The sequence below is a fragment of the Hypanus sabinus genome, chromosome 3 (assembly GCF_030144855.1).
Source record: "Hypanus sabinus isolate sHypSab1 chromosome 3, sHypSab1.hap1, whole genome shotgun sequence".
Taxonomy (NCBI): Eukaryota; Metazoa; Chordata; class Chondrichthyes; order Myliobatiformes; family Dasyatidae; genus Hypanus; species Hypanus sabinus.
In genome coordinates this window covers 105,394,500-105,419,210 of record NC_082708.1, presented here as the reverse complement: position 1 = coordinate 105,419,210, position 24,711 = coordinate 105,394,500, and the positions used below count along the sequence as shown (strand labels likewise).

The window sequence follows — 24,711 nt, the reverse complement described above, 5'->3', positions numbered from 1 at the left end:
TGGCTATCTATTTCATTGCAGTCATTGTGTCAGGTGGCTTAAAGAAATAATAGAATGTTTAAATGTATAAGTTAATTTGTGAAGGGTTCCTATTTTGATAATATTGTTGTACCAGAAAACTATTGCAACAATTGTTAAAGCAAATACAATATGTATTAACATAGCATTAAATTGAGAATAAAATTATAATGGTTGAAATTTTGAAAATATTGTTAGGATGTACTCTGAAGTTATGGTATATAGAAAATATTAATTTCAACAGTAACCAGACTTCAAATCTGAATGTGGATTGTAGATGGTTTAAAATGCAGCTCTGAACAATAGTGTTATTGGAGCTGCAGATCGGGGTCTATCGCAAACCAAGAAACACACCATGACCTGAGAAGTCTGCATTTGCATGAATGCAGCCCAGAGTCAGTGGTGATTAACATTCAGTTTGCGTGTCTGGCATGTTGGTGTGAATATCTAGGTGTTTGAAAATTATATGTAATTCAAATTAAGCACTCTGGATACATTGTAACTATAGAATTAACCTGTCATTACCCTTGATCTTTAGCAGATAAAAATGTCATGTAATATTGGGTCAGGAGGACACTTCTAAGAGTGTCTCCAGCCTGATGCCTACTTGTTCTGCTGATTAGTGACTTTTATATCCACCAGTTTCAATCTTCCCTGGTGACTTTGCTCACAGTCAGAACAGATACCAACTACAAAGAATTCTTGGAACAAAGTTATGTTAATAATTAGCAAATTGTGGTAATCAGAGCACTAATTTAAACTGCAAGGTTCTATTTGAAATAGAAGATAACCAGGGACAAACCAAGAAGTCCACCAAGGACGTGTTCATAAATTGTGGTGTTCGAAACAAGTACATCAGGGACAGACCACTGATTAAGAAATAGAGAGAATAAAGGAGAGGTTGAAACACTCTAAAGACCTGAAGACCTGAAGCAAAATACTGTACAGCACTCTTGTAAACTTCTGCTGTATAATCTCCTGTAGTTTCACCTTGTTTCTAAAATGAACAATTTGTTTTTGCATATTCCACAATTCAACTGAGCCAAACAGGGATAAAAGGGAATAGCTTAAATGAGATCTTTGGTTGGCATAAATGAGTTGGCCTGAAAAGCCTGTTGTCTTCGTGACTCTTCATGATCCTGCCCTGTTTTGTACCTCATGCCTCCATTGAAGAAGTCCAGGTTTCAATTACGCTACATAAGTGAAGAACTGTACTACAACAACTCTCATGCTTTCTGACTTGAACCATTTTCCCTTATACTTGCAGCTACTTATTTCCGTACACATCAAAATTCCATGGGCTTCAATGTTGCCATCAAATATTTAGTATGTCCCTAGTAATAATTTGAGAGCAAAAATTGATATACTGCCTTGAAATATTTCAAACGATACTAGGAAATCATCAGTGATTCAAATTAACGACACAGAAAAGTTAACAATGAGAAATGCATCTAATGTGATCTCCTTCCAGAGAGGCAGCCAATTCTGCCCAGTCCTACAATGGATGGTAGGGCAATGAGGTGTTGGGTGGAGCAAAGAGACCTGGAAATGCAGAGCCATCATTCTTTGAAAGTGGCATTGCAGACAGATAGGGTCATAAAGACAGCATTTTGGCACATTGGCCTTCGTCAATCAGAGCAATGAGTACAGGAGTTGGGATACTATGCTGAAGTTATGTAAAATGTTGGTGAGCCCATGCATTGAGTAATGTGTGAAGTTCTGAACACTGACCTACTGGGAAGACATCAATGAGCTTGAAAGAATGCAGAGAAAATTTACACCAATGTTGCTAGGACTTGAGGCCCTGAGTCACAGAGAAAGTTTGAATATGTTGACTTTTTTCCTGGAAATGTAGGGGATCTTTTGAGAAATACAAAATTAAGAGGGGTGTAGATAGGGTGAATGTATGCAGGCTTTTTTCCTTCAGGTTGAGTGAGACTACAGCCAAAGGACATACAGTATGTTTAGGGTAAAAGGTGGAATATTGAAGGGGAGTCTGAAGGAGAACTACTTCATTCAGAGGGTGGTGAAGAGTATGGAGTGAGCTGCCAGCAAAAACGGTAGAAACAGGTTCAATTATTATATTTAAGAGAAGGCTAGATAGATGAAAGAAGTTTAATGGCTATAGTCCAAGTGTAGATAGGGGGGACCAGACAGAAAACCAGGCTGGAATGGTCTAAATGGATAGAAGGGGCTGTTTTATGCTATTGTCTTTGCTGATTTCCTCTCTTTCTGACTCTGAAACGCATATAGCACAAAAGATAGGGAGTGGTTAGTTAGTGCATACATTTTTAAATGGTACATATATGCAAATAAAGAAGGAAATGCTGAAATTACTCTGCAGAACAGAACAGATCTGATGAAAGGCCATTGACCTGACCATTTCACTCTGCACATATGCTGTCTGTTGTGAGGAGTATTTTCAGCATCTTTAATTTTACATTAATTTTTAGAGACACAGCATGGTAATAGGTCCTTCCAGCCCAATGAGCCAGTGCCGACTAAACCGTATGTCTTTGGAATATGGGAGTAAGCAAGAGCAATGGTCAAGTGTCCAGCATCTGTAGTTTTCTGCTTTTCAAATGTATAAGCTACACCTGTTACAAATGAAAATCCATTCAGACCACCTTTTCACTCCTACGCCGGTCTTCTCTATTACCTCAGCAAAAATAATTCTGATCAAACATGATTCATCTTGATCAAGCTCTTGCTAGCTTTCCATTTTTTTATTAATCATTTTATTTATTTGGAGATACAGCGCAGAACAGGCCCTTCCATCTCAGTGAGGCATGCCACCCAGCAAACCACTTATTTAACTCTAGGCTAATCACAGGACGATTTACAATGACCAATTCACTTACTAACCAGTACATCTTTGAACTCCGGCAGGAAACCAAAGTGCACACACCAAGAATGAACATATTTTCTTACAGAGGATGCCTGAAATGAACTCTGAACTTCGACACCCCAAGCTGTACTGTAATAGCATCAGGCTAGATGGTCCGTTACCATGGCAACTTTAACTCCAGTTTTCCCAAATGTCTATTCAATTATCCCCAAATATTGCTTCCCTAACATCTGAGGTTACATTTTTGAATTATTTTCCAATCTCCAATTCTCTGATCCTCTGCATCTATAGAAAATTGGAAGATTGTGGCAAATATTCTGTAATTTCCACCCCCACTTCCCTTCGCAACCAAGAAAGCTTCAATCCAGATCAAGTGAGTTCCTTACTTTACATACAGCAAAGCTTTCTAATAAATATTCCTTATCAATTTTCACTACATCAGTTATTTCTCCCAACACCACTTGCATGGAAGTAATGGCAGCATCTTCTTCCTGGTGAAACAGCTACACAAAGTGCTAAATAAATATTCCAGTCTATGCTCTAGAATTACCCTCATAATTCCTTACTGATCCCAGCACACTTCATGCTACCTGCTTATGTCTATGGAACACCTTTGGATTGACTTTTATGTTAACTACCATCCTTTTTCATGTTTCCCAGTTTCACATTTCACCTATCACCTGCTACCTAGTCCTTCTTCTTCCTCTCCTCCCCACCTTCTTATTCTGACCTCTTCCCCCTTCCTTTCTGGTCCTGATGAAGGTTCTCAGCTTGAAACGTCATCTGCTTACTCCCATCTGTGGATCCTGCCTGACCTGCTGAGCTCCTCCAGTACATTGCGTGTGTTCCTTTAAATAAGATGTCCTTTAATTTTTTTGAGATTCAGTGCTGAGGAGGCCTTTCAGCCCTTTGAGGTGCACCACCCAGCAACCCCTGATTTAACCTAGTCACAGGACATTATACAATGACCAATTAACCTACCAAACCCATATGTCCTTGGACTGTGGGAGAAAACTGGAAACCTGGAGGAAACCCACACAGTCTCGGGCAGAATGTACAAACTCCTTACTGGCAGCGGTGGAAATTGAACCTGGGTCGCTGATACTGTAGTGACACTGCTAAGCACTACACTACTGTGCCGCCCTTCTTGTCTAGTCTGCTTCCCACTCCTTTTCATCTTTCAAAACTATCTTATGCTTTTCAAATTTTCTACCGACACTTGGACCACCTCATTATCCAACATAAGATTCTGCAAAGCCTCTTTCCTCATTAGCCTGAGAACATACTGATCAAGGAAGCTTCCTCAAACCCATTTTAGAAATTTCTTCCTTCCTTAACCCTCTTTGCCTAATACAGTGACATTTATACCAATCAACACTGAACTCACAGTAAGTGAATTCACATCAATATAATCATTCTGCGAAGTTTCCACCACTCCACGTATCATTTTCTAATTTACTTTTTTAGTTTGGACCCTTAGGATACCTCTGCTAATGATTCTTCTTGGTTCTTAACCGAAGAAAAAACAGCTTGTATTACAAACAGATAATGCCAGTATCACTCAGTGGGTCTGACTGCAAACAGATTCCAAGGTGCAGATTGTAGATTCTTCACTAAAACTGGAGAAACGAGAAAACAAGTTGTGTTAAGTTGCAGGAAGGGTGATGGTGGGAGGAATAACAAAGATTAATATTTCTCTAGGGTGAGGTCAGGCTTAGTGAAGTGATTCTTATGCTTAATGATACATTATTGAAAGCAGTTAAAGAAAAAAAAAAGAAAAATGAAAATGCTTTGAGGTAACTTTGGTCTTGCTCCCTCAGAAGTATCTTATCTTTCCAGCAATATATATTCCTTAAATAATTAATTACCTCTTCACTCCCTTTGCTATATTTTCCAAACACCCTGCAAATACAATAATCTTAAATTTCCAGTTCTGTCCTTTTATTTGCTCTCATAATCTCACATTTGTACTTTCAGGTCACCAGACTTATTGATCACACTGTGTGCCTACACACATGAATTATAAAATAGTCTATGTTTTTCTTGTGATTTTACTCAGTGTGTGATCTGCTAATTTGTATCTCATTTTACTCCACTGCTACTCAACACTCCCTGTCTTTGGTGCACTTAAAGTTGGTTGTCCCTTGAAAATTTTGTTTAAACCACCTCATCCTGTGAACATCCTCATGAGTATGTTGTTCCCAATTGACCTGGATAAATCCTTTGATCTTGAATGTTACCTGCTTGCCTCAGAGTAGAACCCATTTACCAAAAAATATCTGAAGACACAACTGCTGCAGATGCTGGAATCTGGAGCAAAATGGTAACCCATTGGAGAATCTTAGCTATTCGAGCAGCATCCACAGTGCCTATAAAGAGTATTCACCCATCCAGGAATTTTTCATGTTTTACAGCAGTAGATTTAATTTGGCTTTTTTTGACACTGATCAACAGAAAAAGACTTTCATGTTAAAGTGAAAACAGATCTCTACAAGGTGATCTAAATTAATTACAAATATAAAACACAAAATAATTGATTATCTAAGTATTCACCCCTTGAATATGACTCCAACTCATCACTGCAGCCAATTGGTTTCAGAAGTCACATAAATAGTTAAATGCAGATCACCTGTGTGCAGTCAAGGTGCTGTAATTTATTGTAGGAAAAATACCCTTGTTCAACTGCTGCTGAGTCAGTATCCTGGCAAAAACTACACCATGAATACAAAAGAACATTCCAAGCAAATATGAAAAGGTTAGTGAAAAGCACAATTCAGAAGATGGATACAAGAAAATTTCCAAGTCACTGAATATCCTTTGGAGTATGATTAAGTCAATTGTCAAGAAATTGAAAGAATATGGCTGTAAATCTGCCTCGAGCAGGCTGTCCTCAAAAACTGAGTGACTGCGCAAGAAGAGGACTAGAGAGGGAGGTCACCAAAGACCTTTGTCAACTCCTGAGGAGTTACAATCATCAGTGGTTGAGATGGGAGAGATTGCCCATACAGCTGTTGCCTGGGTGCCTCAACAGTCACAGCTTTATGAGAGAGTGATAAAGAGAAAGCCACTGTCAGGGAAAAAAATCATATGAAATCTCAACTAGACTTTGCTAGAAGGCATGTGAGAGACTCTGAAGTCAGCTGGAAGAAAGCTCTATGGTCTGATGAAGACAAAACTTGAGTTTTATGGCCAAAAACTGCACATCATCAAAAACACACCACACCTGCTGTGAAGCACGGTGGTGTCTGCATCATGCTGTGGGGTTGCTTCACTGCAGCAGGCCCTGGAAGGCTTGTGAAGGTAGAGGGTAAAATGAATGCAGCAAAATACAGGGAAATCCTGGAGGAAAACCTGATGCGGTCTGCAGGAGAACTATGACTTGGGAGAAGATTTGTTTTCCAACAAGACAGTACCCCCAAGCATAAAGCCAAAGCTACACAGGAATAGCTTACAAACAACAAAGTTAATGTCCTGGTGTGGCCAAGTCAGAGTTCAGGACCCAATCCAATTGAGAATTTGTGGCTGGACTTGAAAAGGGCTGTTCACTCACGATCCTCAAGAAATCTGACAGAGCTTGATTAGTTTTGTAAAGAAGAATGGGGATAAATTGCTGTGTCTAGATGTGCAAAGCTGATAGAGACCTGTCACACAGACTCAAGGCTGTAACTGCTGCCAAAGGTGCATCTACTAAATACTTACTTGGAAGGTGTGAACAATTCTGCATTCAATTATTTGTAAGTAATTTAGATCACTTTGTAGAGCTCTGTATTCACTTTGACACTAAAGAGTCTTTCTGTTAATCAATGTTAGAATAAACCAAACTAAATCTGCTATGATTCAATGTTGTAAGACAATAAAACATGAATATATCGACAACTGCATTGGTGCTGCTTCCTGCACCCACGCAGAGCTTGTTGACTTCATCTCCAATTTTCACCCTGCCCTCAAATTTACCTGGTCCAGTTCTGACACCTCCCTCTCCTTTCTTGATATCACTGTCTCTGGAGACAGCTTATCTACTGATGTCTATTGTAAACACATGGACTCTCACAGCTCCCTGGACTTTTCCTCTTCCCACCATTTTACTTGTAAAAACGCCACCCTCTTCTCTCAATTCCTCCGTCTCTGCCACATCTGCTTTCAGGATGAGGCTTTTCATTCCAGAATGAAAGAGATGTCCTTTTATTTTTCAAGAAAGGGGCTTCCCTTCCTCCACCATCAATGCTGCTCTCACCCGCATCTCTTCCATTTGATTCGCGTCTGCTCTTACCCAATCATCGCACCACCCTACCAGAGCTAGGATTCCTCTTGTCCTCCCCTACCCCAGCCTCTGTGTCCAGCACATAATTCTCCATAACTTCCACCATCTCCAACGGGATCCACCACCAAGAACACCTTTCCCTCCCACTTCCTGCTTTCCATAGGGATTGCTCCCTAAGTGACTCCCTTGTCCATCCATCCCTCCCCACTGATCTCCCTCCTGGCCTTAAGACTCCCTTCATGTGGTGTGGAAGAGGATGAAGGCTGGGCGCTCATAGTGAATATTAAGGCCAAGAAACTGGAATTTGTCCCGATGGTGGACGGCATGAGGAAATGAGTTCAATGTGGCAAGAGCAGGCAGAAACAATGGGCCAATCAGGATAGTCCTATTGTGACTCCTGGGTCACAACTAGAAGTTGGAAGTAGAGGCCATGGGGTTATCTCCCAACGAGGAGATCTGTGAATGTGCAGAAGGCAATGGCCTAGTGTTTGTTGATGGGGTTATGTTTGAGTAAGAAAAGGTATCTGAAAGCTGCCTGCTGGGCAGAAGTTAGTCTGTCAGAAGACAAGGGTGCCACCCTTTTCTGTGCATTTGATGAGTAGTGGAGCTCTGTGCATTTGGACCTGTCCTTAGACAGCATTCTCTTCTCTTGCAAAGCAGGTATCTGACAAGAAACTGAAGTTGTAAGAGCTTCCTCAGCCACTGGACCAGACTGGTCCAGATTGCAATCACCTTCTTGTGAAACAGAGTTCTCCTCAGACCCCTGTCAAACCTCTTACTTCTAAATCAGTTCTAGAAAACTCTACTAGGGAGAAAGGTTTCCTACCATCTACCGTACTTGTACTTCTTTACATAAATCTAGTAGTTTTCCACCCTCCCTACATTCCTCTCAGCCTCCACCATCCCAACAAAAACAACCCCTGCTTTGCTAGTCTTTCCACATAACATCCCAGGAGAATCTCTCCTAAGTTACATCCTTCCTCTCGTCACTCCAGTCTCGTGTACCAATCAAAGCTGTCAGAATACTTTATCAGTGTCCAGATGAAGGGGAAGGCGGGTGGGTGGGGATGGGCGATGGAGTAAGAAGGGCAGAAGAAGGCAGAGAAGGGGGAGGTGGCTGTGATGGATGAGATCAGGTGGGGGTAGTAGGTGGTGGGACCTTCCCTCACCTGGCCTCACCTATCACCTGTGAGCTTGTACTCCATCCCCTCCCCACTCCTTTTTATTCTGGCTTTTGCCCTTTTCCTTTGCAGTCCAGATGAAGAGTCCCAAAACCAGATGGTTTGTTTCCCTGCATAGATGCTTCCTGATTTGCTGAGTTTCTTCAGCATTTTGAGTGTGTCCACCCCATGCCAACGTCACCAACTTTTCTACCGATGCTGCCACCTTGAGGGATCTGTGGACTTGTACACACAGGTTCCTCTCTTCCTCAATGACTCCGAAGGCCAAATCATACACTGTCTACATTCTACCTTTAGCAATCCTCCTAAACTGCATCACCTTGTGCTTGTAAGAATTATTTTTCTTCTGACTTTGCTCTGCCCATCAGAATCAGGTTTAATATCACTGGCAGATGTCATGAAATTTGTTAACTTTGTGGTGGCAGTACAAAGCCATATATATTAATAGAGAAAAAAACTGTGAATTACAGTAAATATATAGTTAGATTAAACAAGTAGTGCAAAAATAGAAATAAAAAATTAGTGAGGTAGAGTCCTGCTGAAGGGTCTTGGCCAAAATGCCAACTGTACTTTTTTCCATAGATGCTGCCTGGCCTGCTGAGTTCCTCCAGCATTTTGTGTGTCTTGCTCAGAATTACTTCCAGCATCTGCAGGTTTTCTCTTGTTATTGAGGTAGTGTTCATGGGTTCAATGTCTGTTCAGAAATTGGATGGCAGAGGGGGAGAAGCAGTTCCTGAATCATTGAGTGTGTGCCTTCAGACCCCTGTACTGTGTATTTCCTACATTTAGTAATCATCCCAAACAGCATCATCTTGTTTTTATGAAAATTAAATTTTAACTGCCATTGCTCTGCCCATCAGAATCAGGTTTAATATCGCTGGCAGATGTCGTGAAATTTGTTAACTTTGTGGCAGCAGTAAAATGCAATACTAAATGATCAATATCATCCTGTAGTCTCTAACTATCCTGCTTAGTATCAAAAATATTATGATTTCCATATCATTTGCAAACTTATTAAGTGTACCTTTTACATTATGTAAAAAAACTGGGAACCATGGTGGTGCATTACAGCTCAGGACTCAGGGACCAATCCAGTTCCATCTGCGTGTTCTCCCCATGGCCTCATGGGTTTCCTCCGGGTGCTCCAGTTTCCTCCCACAGTGCAAATATGCACCAGGTAGAAGGTTAATTGGTCATCGTAAATAGTCCTATGATGATTAAACTAGGATTAGATGGGATGCTGGGCAGCATGGCTTGTTGAGCCAGAAAAGCCTGTTCTGTGTTGTATCTCTAAATAAACATAAAAATTATCCAAACCGCTACTGTATATAACAATAAAGATCCCAGTACTGGTCCCTGTGATACTCTGCTGGTTTCAATTTTCCAATTACAAAAGCAACTTTCTACCATTGCTCTCTGCCATCTATAGCCAAGATAACTTTGGATCCATTTTGCCCAACTTGCCCATGGACCAAACCTTTTGGACCACTCTTTCCTGTTGGACCTCTTCTAAATCCTCACAGAATATCATGCAACTACATTAATCACATTGACTTCATCAAAAACATTTTGTTACCTCTTCAACTTCCACTAACAAAACCATGCTATCTTTAAAAAACCCCAGCCTTTCCAAATGCAGGATATTCCTGTCACTCATTATGTTTGCTAATAACTTCCTATTTATTGGCAATAGACTCTCAAATCTGTAATTGCCAGGCTTGTCTCTGTTGCCCTTCCATAAAGGGTACCATATTGGTTGTCCTCCAGTCATCTACTCTTCACCTTTGGCTAGTAAAGATCCCCATCACCCAGAGTCTGCCCTCTTCTCATTGCTACCATCAAGGAGGACGTGCAGGAACCTGGAGACACTCAACATTTCAGGAACCATCTCTTCCCCTTCACCATCAGATTTCTGAATGATCAATAAACCCATGAACACTACCTGTTTTTTCCCCTATCTTCCTGTCTTTTTGCCTTATTTAATATTTATATTTTTCTTACTGTTTTAATAGTATTTTTATTATTATGTATTGCAATGCACTGCTTCTGCAAAACAACAAATTTCACAGAGTATGCCAATGATGTTCAACCTGATTCTGATTCTCAGCAATTTTTCTCCCATAGCAGCCTTGAGTGCATCTCATCAGGCTTCCCAAATTTCAATATCTAGTATTTTCTTTTTCAATGATGCCAGGTTCTTCAATTTCACTGCCCCACCCACTGAAACTTCCAATTATTGTGTCTTTATTAGTGAATACTGATGAGAAGCTGTTATTTAAGTCTGGTACCATGGAGAGATTGCCATTTGTGCTCCTAATGAGTCCTACCCTTACTCTGCTCATCTACTTGCCCTGAATAATATTATAAAATGCTTTTAAGATTTGCCTCAAACTTCAGTACCAATCAAGGATAATTTCTGCCCTGTTTCTGATTTCCTAATTTCTTTTTAAAAGAACCCTGCTTTGATTGAACTTGAAAGTATACATTCAATCACTAGCAAAGACTCAGTTGATTTTTATCATTCTATGATTTCTTTCTATGGTTTTTTGCAATTAAAAGTGGGTCAAACCCATGATCGGTGGGTCCTGAGGTTGATACCCGGACGTTGGCGAAGACTAGAGGGCAAAGTCGGTTTGGTGAGGCCTGAGGATCGAAAACCAAAGTCGGCAAGTCCAGAGGTACAGGCTCAAATGTCAAAGTCCCTCAGCTGGCTTGGTTGGAGGGCTGATGTCCGTGAGTTTACAAGTCCAATCCAGGGACTGGAGTTTGCAGGCCCGATCTCTGGAAATATAAGAATAAGGGGCCAAGAACTGGAGCCCAGGGGTGGTCTGTCCTAGGTATGAGGCCTGTCTGTGTATGTGAGAGAAGCTTGTTTTGCTGTTGTTGTCCTGTCTTGTATGTTTTTGCTGACGTTGTTAAAACAAAGAACATAGAAAACCTACAGCACAATACAGGCCCTTTGGCCCGTGATGCTGTGCCAAACATGTACTTACTTTAGAATTACCTAGGGTTATCCATCGCCCTCTGTTTCTCTAAGCTCCATGTACCTACCCAGGAATCTCTTAAAAGACCTTATTGTACCCGCCTCCACCACCATCGCCGGCAACCCGTTCCATGCTCTCACCATGCTCTGCGTTTAATAAAAAAAATTTAAAAATAAAAAAAATTACCCGACATCTCGTCTGTACCTACTTCCAAGCACCTTAAAACTGCACCCTCTCATGTTAGCCATTTCAGCCCCGGGAATAAAGCCTCTGACTATCCACACGATCAATGCCTCTCATCATCTTGTACACCTCTATCAGGTTACCTCTCATCCTCCATCACTCCAAGGCCAAGTTCACTCAACCTATTCTCATAAGGCATGCTCCCCAATCCAGGCAACATCCTCGAAAATCTCCTCTGCACCCTTTCTATGGTTTCCACATCCTTCCTGTAGGGAGGTGACCAGAACTGAGCACAGTCCTCCAAGTGGGGTCTGACCAGGGTCCTGTACAGCTGTCTAGGATGTCCTGCTGAACGTAGTGGGTATGCAATGTTGGCAACAGAATGTGTGACAACACTTGTGGGCTGCCTCAGCACATCCCTGGCAGTGTTGGTTGTTTTTGTAAGTGATGTACTTCTCAGAATATTCTGATGTTGTGTGAAAAATAAACCAGCATCTAATCTTGAGTTTCTGCAGATGCTGGAAATCCAGAGCAACACACACGCAATGCTGGAGGAACTCAGTAGGTCAGGCAGCATCTACAAAAATGAATAAACAATCGTTGTTTCAGGCTGAGACCCTTAATCAAATTCTGAAGGAGAGCCTCGGCCCGAAATTTTGACTGTTTACCCTTTCCGTAGATGCTACCTGCCCTGCAGAGTTCTTCCAGCATTTTGGAATATGGGGTGCTGTTCCTTCACCCTGGGAGTGGCTACATCATTGTATTGTGTCATGTTGGGATGGGAATGGGGATTAGAATTGAAACGGTTGACCACCAGGAAATTGTGGATGGAATGAATGTCTTCAAAAAAGTAAATCCCCTATCTACATCAGGTCTCACCAAGGTAGAGGAGGCCGCCTCAGATATATTCAACACCCCAAAAGATTCAAAGGTGAAGGGTTGCCTGACTTGGAAGCACTGTTGGGGGCCTTGAATGGAGGTGGATGGGAAGGTGTGGCACACCTTCTGCTTGCAGGGGTAAGTGCCAGGAGGGAGATCAGTGGGGAAGAGAATCACGGAGGGAGTGATCCCTGCGGAAAATGGGGGACGGGAAAGGTAAATCACACATGTGCCTTTGTAGAAAAATCATCCGGAATTTCCAAAATGCCATAGAGCATGAAGGCAATTCACTTGAGTGGATGAGAAAGTTGTTTGAGACAGTAGGCCATTTGATTGGCTGAATTTTTTTTACAATGAAGGCTGTCTGGGTAAAATGGTGTATTGGAAAGGAAACACGATGCATGAAAATCACCTGCCAATCTTCCAGTCCTAGACTCCTGTGCTGTAAGAGGTGTAGCACTGCAGATAAAATGTTAAGTTGAGATTCTGCCTTTAATTTTTGGGCGATTATTTCTAGAAAGAGAAGGGCTGTGCATTCCGGTCATATTGTACCCAAGCTAAGTGTTGTGATTCTTTCGTTATAATGATCATACTTTCAAAATATTTCACTGACTGTAAGGACCTTTGGAACCTCTCTGACAGTGCAAAAGCTTCTCATTGACAAAGAGGTAACAAAAATATTGATTAGTATTGCTAGCTGCAGACAGTTGGAAGCAGGTAGTGTTTTGAACTGTTATATTTGGGGGCAATATCAACACCCTGAATCTTTAACTTCAATCTATAATTCTGGTTTAAATATTTCAATTGTAATTTAAACATTGATAACAGAACTGAGTCTGTTTACATTCATATTGCCTACAAATAACCCAGATGAAAATGTAGAAGGGTCACGAGAGGCTGGAAAAACTCGTTTAGTTTTCTTTAGAGCAGCCAAGGTTGAGGGGAGATTTATGAGAGGCGTAGTCAGACAGTATCTTTTTTCTTGGGTAGAAATGCCTAATACCGGAGGGCATGCATTGAAGGGGAGAGGGAGTAAGTTGAAATGGGATGTGAGGGGTAAGTTTTTTTACTCAGAGTGGCAGATGCCTGGTAAGGTGATAGAGGCAAATATGTTAGAGACGTTTAAGAGAGTTTAGATGGGAACATGAATGTGAGGAAGATTAAGGGATCTGTGAGGAGCAGGGATTAGTTTTTGATTTACTTTTTAACTGGTTCAGCACAACATTGTAGGCCGCAGGGCCTGTTCCTGTTTTGTACTGTTCTATGTTCAATGAAGAGAAGGGATGTGCATTCCAGTCACCATGTGCTCAAGTTAGGTGTTTTGAATCTTTCGTTATGATGTTTATATTTTCAAAATATTTCACTGTACAGCACTTTGGAACTTCTCTGATGCTGTGAGAGGTGTTCATAAATCTAAGAGCTTCTCATTGACAAAGAGGTAGCAAACATATTAGTATTGCTAGGCTCAGACATTTGGAAGGAGGTAGTGTTTTGAACTGATATTTGGGGGCAATATCAACACCTTGGATCTTTAACTTCCATCTATAAGCTCAGGTTTAAATAATTCAATAGTAATTCAAACATTGACAACAGAACAGAGTCGGGTTTATGTTCGTAATTGGCTGGAGAAATTAAAAAAAAGAGAGAAATGCAGCGGAGGGAGGGAGTGGGGAAAAGCTCACGCCGCGGTGGGCGGGCGCTCCTAGTGAGTGAGTGAGTGAGTGGAGTGGGAAGAGGAGGAAGTGAGTGCGGGGCGGCGAGGCGCGGCGCCGCTCTAGCGCTGTCAATCAATCACGGCGGCAGCGGGAGCAGGAGACCCGGGGATAAGTTGCTCACAGCCAGAACCAGAAACGCGACCGAGCCTCAAGCATGTCAGTGCTGGCGCTGCAGGCATATGAATTCGAGAGGCAGTTCAACGAGCGAGAAGCCATTCAATGGATGCAGGAAAACTGGTGAGCGATGTTTTGTACAAGTCTTGCTTGCAGACAGATGGGCTGGCATCCCACCCGGCTCCAACAACCCCCCCCCCCCACTATGGTATTTTCAGATAACATCCCATTTGTGTGTGTGTTTTTTTACTTTGTGTAAACTGGTAGGTTTTAACAATGGTTCAGCTACTGCAAATTTAAAGTTCCCTCTATCTTTGTGTTATAAAAGGGCCCACCTACTTCTGGAGGCTGCTGGAGGCCACTTCCCCCTCCGGCTTTCATCAGTTTAATTCCCTTCTGGATCGCTTCTCATTTTCCGTGCCCAGCTCCACCAAACAACATCCGACCGCGCTGTCGGTCGTACGCCGGGCGGTAATAGAGGCGATCTCGGGTTGAATATGAGCGTTTATTGTGTGCTCCAGCCCAGTTCTCTTACAGTGCGATTATTTTGGGGAGACTGGAACACGTGCGGACAGCCCGCCGCTACCTGCCCATTTTCTGAGCAAACGCGTGCTCGCTCTAAGTGTGTCTGCGAAGGAAGGAGTTCCCGGACTGTGTCTGTGTGAGGGGATGGCAGGCAGCCCAGCCACCGATGACGTGTGGGTTCTTCCTCCTCATCCCCGTTTCCTCGCCGCGATTTAGACCGGCTCCGACCCTCCGCGAACGCTGCACAAGCCGAGGCAGTTATGCCGATGCAAAATTTCACGTTGCTCCATGAGAGTTGCCGTGTTTGAGGCTTTGGGTAACCCCCCCCCCTTCCCTTTGAATTCTAGTTTCAGAAAAGCTGCCGCTTCATTCACCCTGTTTCCACTGAAGTGACTATTACACTACATTTTGTGTAAGTGGATATAAATATGATTGACAACATTTACCTTTCAAACTAAACTATTACTGCACCTTTTCACCAGAATTCGAGGACTCTTGTATGCTCCAACATCTTACAGGTGCAGAAGTGTTTTAAGCGGCATAGTTTAAAGGGGTAGTGCTTGCTGAGATGAGAATAAAGAGGAAGCATTTAGAGAGATGCACGCACCACGCCCAGATACCGATTTGTTTTTAAAAAATATAAAATAGCTCTGGAATTCTGTGCAACTGCTCCGTTAGTGTTATAGTTGTACAAAACTATATAATAATCTACATCAATCATTTGCATTGTGCCACCTTGTAGTTGAACAAATGCAAAAATCAGAACTCACGGCAAGAAGTAATTTGATTTGCAAATAACATTTTATTACGTTGTACTTTCCAGTGTTTCTGGTGCATGTAAGAGCCTGTTGTTGCCAAAGCAGAGAAAGGATTTAAATTGTATTAATATAAGGTAGGGTGGAGCTCGGAAGATGCTGCTGGGTCTGGAGGACCTGAGCTACAAGGAAAGATTAAATAGGTTGGGACATTATTCCTTGGAGTGTAAAAGATTGAGAGGAGATTTGAAAGAGGGGCTCAATATTATGAGGGCTATAGATAGGGTAAATGCAAACACTTCCACTGAGGTTAAGGGTGAAAGGTGAAAGTTTAAGGGGAACATGAGGGGGTCTTCTTCACTCAGAGGGTCCTGAGAGTGTGGAATCAGCTGCTAGTGCAATTGGTGCATGCAAGCTGGATTTCACTGTTCCAGGGAAGTTTAGTTATGTCGCTGGATGGTAAGGGTATAGAGGACTATGGTCCTGGTGCAGCTGAAAGGGAGTAGGCAGTGTAAGTGGTTTGGCATGGACTGGATGGGCTGAAGGGCCTGTGTGTTGTACTGTTCAACTCTATTCTGTCCACAGAGTCTGTGGTTCCATTTCTTAAAGGGATTTGATATGAAGTCATGGGAGAGAACTAACTGACATACCAATGATAACATTTGCTGCTGCCTCCTCGCTTCAGGGACCTGCGTGGTGTTTGTACCTTCTCCCTTTCCCTCTGCATTCCTTCCCTGTGCTTGGGTTTCCTCCCATCTCCACAGATGGCTGTAAGACCAACTGGCCACTGTAAAAGTAATCCCTCCATGTGGGTAATGAAGTAAACACATTCATAGGGGAGTTTATAAGCATGTAAGACAATGTTTTGGGGATGCATAGAAATACGAAGGGGAATTGACCTGCGGGATTACTCTGCTTGGACCCTGTGACAATAGGTTCAGCTCAAACCGAGATGTCGAATCAGAATTATAAACTAAGTCCAAACAGAAACCTCTGATTTTTGCTTTGCAGCCAGATGCTATTCTGTGACCATTGTTACTGCTAAGTAGAACTGTTGAAGTTATTTGTGTGTGTGTGATGTAGTGTTACCCTAAAAGATAATGAAGCTATCAAGTTTCCTGAATGAAGTATACACCACTTCCTAGGCTATTGGATTGTGTGATCCAAACCTGTTGTGCTTAAAATGAGCTGGGATGAATTTTAGGAAATTCTTTTGGGTAAGTACCTTGCCTTTGCACACAGGCTGCATTTGAGTTGTGAGCCAGTTACCATTGCTGGAGTGCTGTAGAAGTAGGCTTCGTCTTTTGGAAGAAATTAATATCTTCAACTTAAAAAAATATTGATATCTGAGTGTTCTTGTGAGATTAGCAATCACACTTGAGGCCGTGCAAATGCCACTCACTGGTCCATGTTAGCTTGTAGGAGCTGAAATCCTCAACCTTGTTAATGTCTCCATGACTTGCCCCTCACCATCTTTCAACTCGTTCTGCTGTGCAGTTGTCCAAGAGCCCTCATATGTCCCTGTCTTATTTTGCCCCACCTGTGACAACTGCGGTTAGGTGAAAGCATCAATGACTTTCACATCATTGTTTTCAGATACTTCTTGATAACTATATTTGACTGGCACACTTTTGTCACCCTCCCTATTGTTTTTAACTTTGGCTCTGTGTCAAATATTGCATTTGTCATATTTGGAGTATTTTACTGTGTCGAAAGTTTTTTAAAATGTAGGTTATCATAATTGAAGTAAGCTTTTTTCCTTTAAACTATTGTTTTCCACTTACCATGTATAGTGAACACTTGACTGGGTGTCGTATAGCAAAGAATACTTTTTGTGCTTTCACATATTCTATTATTGGAATTTAGTGAAGATTTGTAATAAAAGGTATAATAATTTTAAAAGACCAGCTACAGGATGGTTATTCACACCTACAGCATAGAGCTGCTAAAGCTTAAAACACCTATAAACTTAATTCAGTAAATGTAATGCAGTATTTTAAATAACTTGAAGGACTAAAATAAATTTTAATTCTTGAATATATTTATTTGTGTATTTTTAGCCTGGGTTTTGTGGTGAAATATGAGTACTATATAAACTATCTGAATTAAAAATAAATGCAGCTAGATAGATGGAAAAAAAATCGACATGAAAGTAAAGCTTTTGGTTACTGAGTTTTGCTGCTGGTTGGCTTTAAGCTGTCAGAGCCATGTGCTTAGGAAATTGGTGTTGCCCTGTTTAATATAGATCGACTGACCAATACTGATCATCTTATGATGTCTTCTGACAGAAAACTGGCCAATCAAAAGACAGGAGGCCTGCTCTGCCTGCTTCAGCTCATCTGCATGTGGTTACATCACTGGAGGCTAGTCTGATTTTTATATATATATATAAATGTCATCAGTCTGTGTTCAGTAAACTTTGCATACTCTCGCCCCAGTTTTACTGTCTCTAAATTAACTCTTTGACTACCAAATCAACTGAAGACAAATTTCTGAATACAAATGAAGTAATATATCTACAGTGCAATCTTGTGGTGTAAAGTAGAAATGAGGGATTTTTTCTTAAGTCCTGCATTTAGGGAATTTGCTGGTTGAGTGTGAATCTAAAATTAATTGTTTAAACACCCCACTTGCACAAAACTTGAGCATTATCAACTACTGTGAGTTCCTGTAGTAGGGTTCAAGCTGAGCAAATTCCAGCTTGGCTGGAAATCCTGATGAAGGGTCTCGGCCCAAAACGTCGACTGTCCTCTTTTCCATAGATGCTGCCTGGCCTGCTGAGTTCCTCCGGCATTTTGTGTGTGCTGCTCAGATTTCCAGCATCTGCAGATTTTCTCTCGTTTGTGAGTAATTATTAGCTGTCATTATTGCAATGGTTAACATATCCTTGTGGTGGAAGGGCAGTGAAGGATACCTGTTTGGCAGAGGTAGGTAGGAGCTTCTCTCCTTGCTGCCAGCTGTTGAAAATTATGGGAAGGCCTTCCTTGATGGTAGATTGAAGCCATTTTGATATAGGCTTATAAAGAGGCGATCAGAGTGTTCACTTTGAATCTTGTTCCTCACTCGGGTAAATGGTCCAAAGAAATTGCCACAGTGCAAACTTTACCACATAATTTATTATAAGTTAACTTATTGTAAACTTATAGTAAGTGTTACAGAAATAACAACAATGCCACCAGGGAAGGTGGAGGACGTAGATATGATAGCAATGTGTAAGAGACATTTAGACCAACGCATGAAGAGGCAGGATATACATTTAGTATGAAGGCACATCTGGGGGTTGCGGGGCGGTAGGGGGTTGGGGAAGAGAGGGGGTGAAGGTCACATTCCTGAGCGGCTACATTCTGTAAGTTTTATTTTGAGCTTAAAGGAACTGTAGCTGTTTAATGATTTTTATAGTGGGGGTACCTTTACATTCCAGTATGATGTCTGTTGCACTTCATATATTGCCCAGTTGTTCCCTGCAGACCGAGGTTCCAGTCATTTTATTTGGAATTATTTGTTGACCACTTGAGCTTCTCACTGTGGGGCAGCATATTTAAAGGTTTTTTTAAAAAAAGTTAATGTTCTGGTTGTATCTGTCTCAGTATTTGCCACTCAGGATGGGTAGCAATTACAATTAGAATTTCATTAGATTTTCTTATAGCTGTCTTGTATATGGAGACATTTTTGAAGCTTCTACACTGAAACATGTTACACCATGGAGAAAGAGTTTCACATAAATTTTTTGAAATGTTACTAATATTTGTTAAATGCCCCTGTAATAAGAGGGGAAAAAGAATATGGAATAACTCTATCATCTCAGTGTGATGTACTGTGCTGTAAGTTCTGCCAAATACTTGGGTGAGCAAGCTGTTCTTGACATGAGACAGGGTGGGATAGGGTGTGGAGTGTTCAAACAATAACCACATCTGGCATCAGTATCTCCAACACCTCAAAGTTGACAAGCTTAAGCATATCTGAGTATGTTTTCGTTTTCAGTCACTTCCTAACATCTTCTGTATCTCTTTCCACTTCTGAACAGCATCTACATTTCTTTATTGAGTTCGACAGCTGAAGTGGCTTGCATTGAAGCTGTTGTTATGATTCTGTTACCTCGTACAGTTCCTTCTCCTGTAGTGTACCACTTTAGTAAAAGTGACTTTATTCTACAAAATTCACATGGTGAATCTTGACCTTTATTGGTTTCCTCCCACTTGGCTTCAGTGCGATTTTGTATCTCGGCATGTAACTCAATGCCGCTTAGTAGCAATGGTGCCAGAACGACTTGCTTTAGGAGCACAATGCAAGTTAATCCTGAGATAAGATTTCTCTGGTGCCTTCACTTTAACAAGTCTCCTTCTGTAGAATTGACCTTCAGCCCATACTTAGTGCAGGGACAGTCAGGGTCTGATCCGGAACACAATCTATCTTGTGCACTTCGGACTGGCTTTCTCTTCTTGGTAGGAGGTGAAGAATTAGTAAAGTTTCATTTCTAGGCTTGTTGGAATGTGTTTATAATATTCTTAGTGCATATCCTGTTCTATTGTCTGATTCTAGCTTATTTTATAGTTAGCTGAAAGCAGTGAGTAAACTTTTTCCTTACATAATCTTCTTAACTCAAATGTTTATTTGTTTCATGACTACTGTGTCAATTAAAGCACACAGTATGGAATCCTTGGCCCAGATTCACATGGTATCATAATAGGAGGGGTCTGATCCCCTGGCTCTGCTTCACCCACCTCTCCTGCCTGCTGTCTGAGGTCTTCTAGCAGGTCACACAGTTTGATTATGCTCTGCATTGCACTGTTGCTACGTAACAGCAAATTTCACCACATACGCTGGTGATATTAAACCTGATTCTCATTCTCTGTGCTATCTAGAGGGCCCCTTCTGCATGTTAACTAGACTCAATCTTTGGGGATGTTGTACTTGTTTCAGAGGCTCCTTGGAAAAATGTAACATTCACTTCATAAATTTATAACTCCCCTCCAGTTTCATAACCTAGCAGAAGTATGTGAAAGGCGTTGAACTCTGAGAAGTAAGATTCTGTAGAATAGCCTTTGTGAAGAGACGACCAGACTTTCCGGAAGCTGCTGTACTGACACTGTACATTCAAAGCAGTACCTGGTCTCACATCACAATCCTTACGGCTGTACTAAGCAACATGATGCAAGCACAGTATCAGTCAGTATTTCCATCATTATAAGAGCTTGTACACGGAATGGCACAAAGAACTGCCTGGAAAATCGTGTTGACAGAGATTAGAATGGGCACATTGAGTCATAGAAAAGTACAGCACAGAAACAGCCCTTCATCCCATCTAGTCTGTGCTGAACCATTTAAACTGCCTATTCCCATCAACTTGCATCGTCCATAGCCCTCCATATCCCTGCCAAGCATTTACCTAACTAAACTTCTCTTACAGGTTGAAATTGAGCTCGCATGCACCAGTTGTGTTGTCAGCTCATTCCGCACTCTTACGATCCTTTCGCTCTTTAAAAATCTATCTCCCTGAGACATCACTTCCATTGAATTAGGGACTTGTATCCCAGATCCCTTTGTTCTACTACACTGAAGATTTCTGTCTTCTAATGGTGAAAACTATGTATTTTGGATGTTGGTTGACAAACTTCACTGTAATTTAGATTGAGAACTATCAAGAGTTAAAAATTTTTATTTGTTACTATTTTGAGAAGAATTTTGAAAGGGCATCTAACATTGTGATATTTATTCAACTTAATATTGTGAGGACAAAGGTAGTCGGGGCATTAATTTTCTCCATCTCTGATGCATTCTGACTGATGTCTGCGTGCTACACACAGTTTGCCAGGTCCTCTTTGACAGCATACCCAAAGCTCAAGGGCAAGAGCAGCAGGCCTGTGTGGCAAGCTATTCGGGTATGGCCCAAGTCTGGGGCAGGGGGAGAGAGAGTCAGACAAACGGGGCTGTTGACTAAAACTCTCAAACGGAAAACTAAATGCCGTCACCGTGGCTGAAAGAATACCTAAACATAAAATGAATACCGCTTGTCTCCAGCGCTGGTTAACTCGGTAGTCCGCTTTCTCAGGCAAGCAGGCAGCGTAATATTGCTGCACTTTGCTGAAGTCTCGGCAAGCACTGCAACAAAAAAGAGGGCAGTTAAGTACCAGCACAATGAAATAATAATTAGCTGACACGTGCACATTCATGAGTGCAATTGCCGAGTCTGCTGCGCAGCCCACCTGTGGGGACACGTAAACCCTGCAGCAGAGTCCGTGGTTGCAGGGTAGCGTAGCAGTTAGTACAATTACTTTACAACACCATTTCTGACTGGGTTTTGAGTCCTGAGGTGTCTATAAGAAATTTGTATGTTCTCCCTAAGATGCAGTTCCCTCCATGTGCTCAGGTTTCTTCCCACTTCCCAAAGCTGTAAGATTGGAGTTGGTAAGTTGTTTGGCATCGGTATCATGTGGGCTGTTCCCAGCACAATCCTTGGACTGTGTTGCTGTTGAAGCATTCACTGTTTGTGACAAATTTTTAAAAAGTTTTTTTAGTTCAAAAAAAGTCATCTTTGTTTTCATAGTTTTCAGAGGCCTACACGATCCTGAAGTGAAAACACCACTGCCATTTCTTTATTACCGCAGGATTTAAAGTTCTTGAAGTCCCTGCCAAATAGGATTGTGGAAATTCCGGCACTGTTTGGAGAGCAGATATTTAAAGGAGAATTTCTTCACCACCTCTACCATCCTAAATGTAATTAGAGATGTGTCATAAGTGCCGGCCTAGCCTCCATTTCCTGTTGTTTCAGAGGAATGTTTTCAGAGCATTGAATTAACTAATTGTATCACAGTCTCTGTTAAGGAGTTTGTAAATCCAACTTGATGTTGTTGTGTCCATATGCATTGTCCCCCCCTCATTCCTTTTCAAATCACAGAATGTTTTCTTCATCATGCTCTGGTCTGTTCTTGCGTCTCACTCCCTTTTACGTGCACAACACTTCAGCTTGCAAGAATGGTGCAGAGTGCCCTGTTGCTTGTCAGTTTGAATATTTTCCTGTTTTCTCCCACTATGATCTCTGCCTTTGGCCTCCTAGACTGTTCCAACAAAGCACAACTTAAGAACAATAAGCAAACTGCTGAAGGATCTTAGCATCTCAAGCAGCATCTGTGGAGGCAAAGATATGGCTGGCACTTAAGCTTAATCCTGCTTCAAGGCTGAAATAATCAAGACTTGGCCCTGATGTGGGGTCTCCTGAAATGTTAACCGTTCATTTGCCTCCACAAGGTGCTGCTTGACCTCCTGAGTTTCTCTATTAGTTGTCACTTTTGCTCAGATACCATCATGTGCGCTCTCCTGTGTCTCCAAAGCTCACTGTAAGATTGAGCTGTAGATTCTCACGTTCTGATTTGGCCCTTGTAGAGCATCATCAACTTGTTCAGCACATAGAATCCACCAGCTTTGAGTTTACTAGTTTCAGATCATCAGCTTTTCTAATTCTGCAATTCCAGCGTTTGCATTCCTTTTATCTCTCTCGGATGTTACCAGCTTCATTCGCTCGAAGTACTTGTATCTTTTCTGGGTGTAGTTTACCACCCTCCATCTACCAGCATTGCTACTATTTCTTTGTCTCCATTCGCCTGCTCCAATTTATATTTCTTAACCTTTCCCAGTTCTGTAAGTTCAATTATCTAAAACATACATTTTTGTTTTCCTGTCTACAGACGGTGCTAGATGAGTTATTTCAGTATTCAGTCTCAATTTCAATTTTTGACGTGCACAGTATTTGGTTTCAGGATTTTAAAATGAAACTTTTTTTGTACTGATTGGTCAACTGCTTATCACATGCCTTGTGGGCTTGGGTACGTCATTCTGACAAATCTTTCAGTATTGTTATCAATCTTCCTCTGCTGCAACAACTACATGTGGTTACTTATGTTTGTCACGATGTCCTTACCAGTTGCAAATAAACTTGCATCCTAAATCTCTTCCTCAAAGCCACAGAAGTTTCTCATCATTAACTTTGCTGCCTTTTCTCGTGGTGCTTTTTCTTCCCTCCCAGTGGTATAAACCTCTCCTGCTTCAATGGTTAGTGAGTTTGTATCGCAGTTGGTAGGATATTGTTCTGAAATCTGGGTCCAATATCGCCTGATCTCTGACTTTTACAAGAAGGAAATGACTGGAGTGCTCGCTGAGATCTTTAACCTCGTACTTTGGCAGTCTGAGGTTCCACCTGCGTCCAGCAGGCTTCAATTATACCGGTAACTAAGGATGTGGTAACCTGCCTTGAGGACTGTTGTCTGGTGACACTTGGATTCATAGTGATGAAATGCGTTGGGAGGTTCGTGATGGAACGTATCAACACTTGTCTGCGAAGCAACTTGGTTCTGCTCCAATCTGCCTACTGGAGCAACAGGTCCAGAGCAGATGCCATCTCATTGGCTCTTCACTCAATCCTTGAAATTCTGGACAGCAGAGGTGCAAACATCAGAATGCTGATTATTGGCTGCAGCTCGGCATTCAATAACTCCTTGTGCAATTAGATCCTCAATTTTCTCACTTGCAGACCCCAGTCAGTTCAGATTGGTGGCAACAACTCTTCCACACTCTCCCATCAGCACAGGGCTCGGTGTGTATAGACCCCTGCTCTACTCGATTTACACATATGGCTGTGAGGCTAAGCACAGCTCCAGTGCCATATTCAGGTTTGCTGATGACACCACTGTCATGCGATGAATCAGCGTATATAGGAAGGGGATTAAAAATGTGCCTGAGTGGTGTCATAAACAGCAACCTGTCACTCAATACCAGCAAGACCAAGGATCTTGATTATTGACTTAAGCATGTCTGTAAGCCAGTTCTCATTGGAAGATCAGAGGTGGATAGGGTTAGCAACTTTAAATTCCTCTGTGTTGTTATTTTGGAGGACCTGGGCCCAGCGTGTATGTGCATTATGGGGAAAAAAACAAGGCAATGCGACTACTTCCTTAGGAGTTTGCAAAGATTTGGCCTGAAATGGAGAGTATATTGACTGTCTGCATTACAGCCTGGTATAGAAACATCATTTTCCTTAGATGGAAAATCCTACAGAAAGTAGTGGACACAGCTCAGTGCATCACAGGTAAAGCCCTCCTCACTGTTGAGCACATCTACGCGAAGCATTGTCGCAGGGAAGCAGCATCGATCATCAGGGATTGCTACCACTCAGGACATAAATCTAAATAGTAGTCTTCCTTCTTTCTGAACAAGTCCATGAGACATGGGAGCAGAATTAGTCCATCTGGCTCAGC

At 41.8% G+C, this 24,711-nt stretch overlaps 1 protein-coding gene across 2 annotated transcripts in view; it reads left to right on the top strand.

Moving 5' to 3' along the window:
* Positions 1–14,063: 14,063 nt before the first annotated feature.
* The window catches only part of elovl6 (ELOVL fatty acid elongase 6), a 93,590-nt gene continuing 82,942 nt past the window's right edge, over positions 14,064–24,711 (top strand). Inside the window, exons 1-2 of one of the 2 annotated variants that reach the window (XM_059964895.1) lie at positions 14,074–14,306; positions 17,752–17,826. In XM_059964895.1, coding sequence (XP_059820878.1) covers positions 17,807–17,826 — 20 coding nt within the window. In that variant the 5' untranslated portion in view covers positions 14,074–14,306; positions 17,752–17,806. Of the gene's footprint in view, positions 14,307–17,751; positions 17,827–24,711 lie in introns of both variants that reach the window. The other variant, XM_059964894.1, reaches the window with a different exon arrangement.